Source organism: Montipora capricornis, chromosome 10 (assembly GCF_036669925.1).
Source record: "Montipora capricornis isolate CH-2021 chromosome 10, ASM3666992v2, whole genome shotgun sequence".
NCBI lineage: Eukaryota > Metazoa > Cnidaria > Anthozoa > Scleractinia > Acroporidae > Montipora > Montipora capricornis.
In genome coordinates, this window is record NC_090892.1 from 47243922 (window position 1) to 47251421 (window position 7500).

General features: G+C 39.6%; 1 protein-coding gene across 1 annotated transcript in view; it reads left to right on the forward strand.

Annotated features, from left to right (window-relative positions):
- The window catches only part of LOC138019294 (probable tubulin polyglutamylase TTLL9), a 16684-nt gene that overhangs the window by 2829 nt on the left and 6355 nt on the right, over window positions 1–7500 (forward strand). The window contains exons 6-12 of the mRNA XM_068866034.1: window positions 224–282; window positions 1347–1409; window positions 2159–2253; window positions 2394–2432; window positions 4643–4756; window positions 5011–5138; window positions 6695–7500. The exon at window positions 6695–7500 is cut by the window's right edge and continues 6355 nt beyond it. Of these exons, the coding sequence (XP_068722135.1) occupies window positions 224–282; window positions 1347–1409; window positions 2159–2253; window positions 2394–2432; window positions 4643–4756; window positions 5011–5138; window positions 6695–6768 (572 nt within the window). The 3' untranslated portion in view covers window positions 6769–7500. The remainder of the gene's footprint in view (window positions 1–223; window positions 283–1346; window positions 1410–2158; window positions 2254–2393; window positions 2433–4642; window positions 4757–5010; window positions 5139–6694) is intronic.

Sequence of the window (7500 nt, forward strand, 5' to 3'; positions counted from 1 at the left end):
TTCCCCACATTTTAGATGGAGATTTAGTTCTTTCAAAGCTTTCACTTATTGTGGAAAGTGGAAGACTGCATATGCTGACCACTCTTTTTTACATTGACCGGTTTATGAAGTAACTCTGTGGTCCTGAGCACTAGGCCTAATGAGTCAGGCAACCAATCCTTCAGTCACTTCATTGACCATAGTTCACCATCCAGGTTATATCCTTGACATTAGAGTATTGCAGATGTTCACCTCACCAATGTTGCCATTCAGAAGACAGCTCCTGATTATGATGCTGAAAAGGTGTGTTGAAAATCAATATTCAACACCTCAAGCAATGCTACATTTACATGAAAGTTCCACTACAGTACATACGTAGGCAACTGACAAGTGGCTGCGTACTTCTGATGAAAGTAAAATCCAGCAAACAAGAAGTTGTGGTAAACCCTTTCAAGTTTTGTGTTTTTGTAATAATATCCCTCTAAACCCAAGTCACTCATTTATTTTTACATCCAACTATTTTATTCTCATTGTTGGCCAAGATCTAAAAATGTTTTAAAGCCGGTGTCACATGGTTGTCAACAGGGCAAAACTATTAACTGTTATTCACTAGTCACTCTTACGCCGATGACACACGGCTCAACATCGTGCAACATTTGTTGCTCAACAAATGTTGAACAGTGGCTGTGTTTTCAAGAGCGGTTTTTTTATTCGAATCGGAAATACAACAGGCATGCGATTTTTATTATTGTATTGGCACGTGCTCTCTCTTCATTTTATCTTACCCGTGAAAACAGGTATCATGTTTAAGTCGCTTAACGAAGTCTGCAAACAAACCACTTTCATGAATGTTAAGTGAGACAACTGCTGTCGTGAAAACACGGCCAATGTTGCACAGACGTGTTTAAAGGAATAGAGCTGGTCTCTATTTCCGTTCAACAACGTTCAACGTGTTGAATGGCATATTTCAACATTCAACATGGCATGACACACTGTTGAACACTTTTTGACCAACAAATGTTGAACAGTGTGTCATGCCATGTTGAATGTTGAAATTTGCCATTCAACACGTTGAACGATGTTGAACGAAAATAGAGACCAGCTCTATCCCGTTCAACACGTCCAGCAACATTGTTCAACATTTGTTGAGCAACAAATCATGAATGTTTCAGGATGTTGAACCGTGTGTCGTCAGCTTAAGAGTGACTAGTGAATAACAGTTAATAGTTTTGACATTCTTCAAATTTCAAAATTAATATGAGGAAACCTCATGGAATGTCCTCCATCTACCTCTGAGATGAGATGACTCTGCGAATGTAACAAGCAACATTATTCTTGTTTTTTAACATTAAAATTAATATGTTCAGGGTTGCAAGTGGTCTTTACAACAGCTAAGAAGGTATCTGGTGGCAAAACATGGCATAGAGAAGGTAAACATAGTAGGCATTCTATCGCTGTAGTGTTAGAAGTTCATTCCCAATATGTGAACAAAAAAGAACTTTACTCACATTGACACATCAGTGGGGAGGTACAAAAGGTCTAAAGGCAGGAATGGCGCAGTGGGAAGAGCACTCGCCTCCTGCAAATGTGGCCCACGTGCAATTCCCAGACTTGGGGGGGGGGGGGGGGTCATGCGATTTTTACATGGTGCTCCCAGATCCCACCAGCCCACCCTCCCTCATAAAAAATGAATGGTCCTTAGTATATCCACGTGCTTTAGCGGGCCTTGGATTTTTGGCCGATCCAGTTAATGACGTCAAAGAAGGCAAGAATGTTAAAATTCCATTCTGAATCATATAGTCCCATATTTCTATAGGACTTAACAAAAAGCTCAAGATTTTCAAGAAGACTTCTATTTTTACACTTTTGCACATTCCTTTCCGATGACGTTTTTCCCCTCTCCTCAAAGTACCATCCTACAATTTGATATCTGAACAATGTCCCCAATTATTGGTGCCTCAACACTAAATACAGTTGACACTTGAATAAAGTTTATTATTAATTTGGAATCTTGGCTTGGAAGAGTATGGTTTTCTCAGATTTGAAAATTATTTCAATGTTGGGTTCAAGCCTAGCGGCTGGGAGTTTTTTTCCCTTCAATTTCTATCCTAATCAAGCAGGTAGACCTTTCTTAACCTGCCTATTGTATTGCAGTCATCATTAATTTTTATCTTTCCAGGTAGAAACTTTGGTTAGAGACATGGATAACATCTTCATCAAGAGTATACAAGCCGTTCAAAAAGTTATGATTAATGATAAACATTGCTTTGAATTGTATCCTTTTTATCGAGTTGTTGAGGTTTTCCCCCCTTTTTGAAGTCTAGTGGGATGAGAAGAACAAATCATGGCTCTTTTGTCAAGTCATTCCAGCTGTGTATTTTTTTTGAGTTACTTCATTTAACGACATCATCAAGATATGGTTATGATATTCTTATTGACTCCAGACTTAAACCGTAAGTTCTGTTACTTAAAAGTCTATATGGCGCTTATTTTTTTCCCCGTTTTTTCGATTTTCGTTTGAACATTTATAGCGTCTGGGGTATAGTACTTTAAAAAATTTCCCCGCATAGGGGACCGTTCATTTTTTATAAGTTAGTGGGCACTGGTGGGATTTGGGGGGGGGGGGGGGGATGCGACTAAAAAAGGCTTTCTAGGGAGGCCATCCCAAAGAAAATAAGTGAAAAGAGGGCGGGGGTCACAAGAAATATTTTAGTAAAACTTTGAAATGGCATGACGTTTTAATATTTAAAAAGCTGCTATAGGACAAACATGGAAGGCTGGATACAAATTTCATACAAATTTTCCTTCTGATTTAAAATAACGTTCGACGACAGGAATGTTTGTATCCACTAAAGAGAACTTTAAACGATGCAACTTTTACTGGCACGCATCTTCATCTTCACTGTCATCAAGCTCTTCGCCGCTTGTGCTGCTCTGGAAGTCATTTTCAGCATTGCTTTCAGTCAGAGTGTACTCTTCAGGTTACATGACGGTGTAAACATAGTCTCTGACTTCCTGCTTCTTGCAGCATTCTTTGGTGAAATAATTCCCTTTCAAGAGCTGTGCGATGTATGACCCATCTCGTCTAAATAACGACGTGGCAGCATCCTCAATTTCAATACACTCCTCTGGGACGGCCAGCCTAGGAGGGTACACGCAAGGCATTGAGGAAGATCATTTCCAGATGACTGGCAGCCAAGGGTCCAAGCGAAGAAAAAGCATCCGAAAAAATGACCGCTCTAAGGGGGGGGGGGGGGGGGAGGCATGTGAAAAAAGTTGGTAAGCTGAGGGGGGATCATGCGATTTTCAAATGGTGCTTCCCAAATCCCACCTGCTTTAGCGGGCCTTTGATTTTTTGCCAAGTCAGTTAATGACGTCAAAGAAGGCAAGCATTGAAAAATTCCATTTTGTATCGTCAGAACATTCAAAGCATCCGAAGGGTAACTATAGTCCAATATTTCTATAGGACTTAACAAAAAGCTCTAGATTTTCAAGACTTCTATTCTTACACTTTAGCATATTCCTTTCTGAAGATGCAATCAAGTTACTTCGTTGACGTCATTAGTTACCAGGGCCCAACTAGCTCAGCCCAATTTTTTGGGTATAAATCAAACGCCCGCTAAAACCCATGGATACAACGTGAAGGAAAAATTTTTGAAGTAATGCACCAGACACTATAGAAACGGAGAAAAAAAAAGCGTCATAGGAACTTCAAGTTCTGTGCTAATTTGTGGACTGTATTGTACACTCTTTTTAAAGTATCTACCAAGATGATGGCGTTTATGCATCCCTATGTTCATAGGCATTTTTGTACGTCTGACTGATTTCCGTTAGTACAGCCCTCAGACATATAAGGTCGTGTTCTATTGGGATCAACCGTTAGACCCGCAACTGTTTTCGGTTGAAGGGGTTGAGGTTTCCCAATATAACACTTTTCCAACTGTTTTCGGTTGAGACGCGGTAACCCCTGGGAATAGTTATCACCAGGCTTCTCAGCGTTGACAAGTTGCAACCCAAGTTGAGGCCCGAAAGCAACACGACAGGAGCCCGCGGCCGACTTTAAATGGCCCGCGTAAACGACAGCGGTCGCTGCCAATGCTTTTTCAACCGTTTCAATTTAGTTTGATGCCGGTTGAAAACGTTGATCAACCAAACCAACCGAAAACGGTTTTTTCCCAATAGAACACGAAAAACCCAACCAACTAAAAACGGTTGATCCCAAAAGAACACGACCTAAGTGTCATGATTGTATGCATTTTTCAAACTACCACCATTTAGCATTGCAGTGGCTTTTGAAATCTGGGGAGAGCATCAAATCTATAGGGAACAGGATAAGAAATAAAATAACTTCAAACACGGCCTGATTCCGTGTAGATTTGGTGGTCTCCAAGATTGTCATCGCCACATTAACCCAAGATAGTAGCTGTCCATTAGAGGGATAGGATGTCAACGAAGTCACAAAAATGTTTTCTAAGGACCGTAATAATAGATAATTATCACCCTGCAAATTCATGAAAAAGTAAAACAATAAAAATAATCTCAATGCCCAAGAGCACAGCAGAAATAGTTCTTTCGACTAAATAAATAGAGCCCAGTTATAGACCATGGCTAATATTAGAATTTGGAGCTGTACTTTGTAATGACCGGTTTTTTTCCCTCTCAGATGGCTTATCGAAGTGAATGCGTCACCTTCACTGACAGCCAGCAGTCAGTCAGATTATGAGCTGAAGTGTCGTCTACTGGAGGACATGTTGCATATTGTAGACATGGAAAACAGGTGCAAAATGCTTGAGATTCTACTTTAAAGGTTTCTGTGAAATGTCTTGGGTTTTCTCTTTCGTCTTGGTTCCCAAGGCATATAATACCTGTACCATACAAGAATATTAAACTTCTTTGCTGCTGACAAAAAATAAAGATGTGACACATTTTTTATGTCAAGTGCAGGCTTGACATCATTCTTAGATAATTTTGAAATCTCAGTTGGTTCCTGGTTAATCTAACGTGGGTCAACATCTCATTCCCCTTTCTAAGGTTAACCGGACGCGAGAAGCGTGTTGGAGGTTTTGATTTAATGTGGAATGATGGTCCAGTGTACATGGATGATGCTATCACCGCAGACTGCATCCAAAATCCTTCTTATCCAACAAATACATTCTTAGGTAGGTGTGAAATGTCACAAAACAGGCTCTTTTTAGGTAAAGAAAGTTCTTACCGTCGCATTTCCGAAATTTCTTGAACTAAACCATCTAGTATTGAAGTTAATGTCTTCATCAATATTGACTTTGGCATACTTGGAAATGCTCTACTGGGTCAATAAAACAATTATTATCTGGCAAGTTGATAAAGGTAAATTGACAAAAGTAAGAACGATTTGAGAGAAGACGTGTTGAGCATTAGTCCTTCGTCAGAGCGAATTGAATTCATTAACCAGTCAACCCCTCCAGTAACCCCTGGAAGTGAGACTTACTGTAACAGATTTTACTCTGTCTAACGCCAGATATTTTTACTCGTCAACTGAACTGGGGATGTTCTAGGGCGCCTGAGAGGTAAATAGGTTAATTAGTCATTAATTTGCTCTGGTGAAGGGCTGATGCCCAGGCCGCCAGCTTGCAAATCTTTGTTATGGTGGTTAGTTAATAATGATTAGTATAAACACACAGGTGATTATACAAAATCGCGCGCTCTCATTGGCTCGCTATCTCGGATTATCAGCCGATAATCACCTCGACGGACAAAATGGCTGCCAGTGGTCGTTTTGCCACTGTAAGTGAAGATGATTTCGTGTTGAAATGTTTTTTTTTCTCTTTTTTGAAATAATCACCTGTGTATTTATACTAAAACAATCATTCGCCTCAGGCTCAGTGATTATCGGTGAATATTCACCTCGACTTCGTCTCGGTGAATATTCACCGATAATCACTTTGCCTTCGGCGAATAATTGTTAATTATTAGTATAATTACATAGGTGATTATTGAAAATTCTCTACACTCATTGGTTGCGCTTGAGGTGATCATTACACGATAATCACCTAAGTGGTGTTTCAAAAGTGGCTGTAAGCCGTTTTGTCGAGGTGAGAGACGAAGAAATTAAATGTTTTGAATAATCACCTATGTAATTATACTCACCTCGCCTTCAGCGAATAATTGTTGATTATTTGCCGAAGGTGAGGTGAATATCAGTGAATAATGTTGTTTTAGTATTTATTGCATGTACGTTGGTGATTATTTGAAAAATAATCACCTCGACAAAACGGCTTGTGGCCATTAAAAAAAAAGGGTTCTAAAGGTGTAATAGTCACCTCAAGTGCAGCCAATTAGTGCAGAGAATTTTCAATAATCACCCATGTGATTAAACTAATTTACCTGCACTGTCTCATGAATTATTCAAGCCAGGTGCAAGCAAAAAATAAATGCTATTGCATTTCCGGTAAGCAGCCCATAAGCAGCATTGCAATGTTTCATTCAGGATGGAATGCCTGAATTAAACCAACTTAAACGAAGAAAATTTATCCTGTTGTCTTTACTATGGTAAAGATTTATGAGCGAAGGGCGATTCTGTGGTCTTGCTAATTATAACATACTGGTCAGAGAGGAGATGCATGATTTATTGGCACCAGTACAGACAGTAGAATTACATATGGTTTTCCCTTTTAAATCTCTCAAATTGCATGGGTTGGTCTGTTGTCCTCAAAGGCATACCTTCATTTTCTTTCAGGTTGTGACAATAGTGATCGTGACAAACAGTTAAAGCAGGTCTTCAAGAATGCGCAGATGTTGAAAAAAGTGTGACAAGTTGAAAATCATCGTTGTCTTCGGCTTTGCCATGATCATTGTTTGGCAATAACCTCTCAGGACAGGATGATCTATGCAGCATGCTTGGTTAGACCTAATTTATGGACCATGGGACAGTGTCTCCTGAAAGTGATACATGGACAAGAAGGATAACATCTGACTGAAATTACAAGGTCAACCATGCCAGAGCTCCCAAAAATCAAAGCAATGAACCAACCGTGACATTTTAAAAAATACATGTACATGTAACTGGTTTTATTTCGATTTAAGATAGAGTTGCCACTAATCTAGCTGTGCACAGCGACTTTGCTATTGCAAACAGGGTGCTCTCAGTGCTAGAGAATGAAGGGGTAGTTTCTAAAGAAACTGTGGTGTTGCGTCGGTGGGGAAGTAGTATACAAAAATTTGGTTTTATCAAAGGAGTTGATAATGTAAATTGGCCACCGTACAGAGATTCTAAAAGCTGACGTTTCGAGCGTTAGTCCTTCGTCATAGCGCTAACGCTCGAAACTCTGTACGGTGGCCAATTTACATTATCAACTCCTTTTTGCTCTGCTAGAGGTAGTCCTCAAGAAGGACTAGTGGATTAGGAACATGCTCTCATTAGAGCTTGACCAATGGGTACTCAAAAAACCCTGTTTATTTCATGATCTTCCACATCATCACAATATTCAACATTCCTATAAGAGACCAGCTCTAAGAATTAGAGAATAATATTATTATTACTAT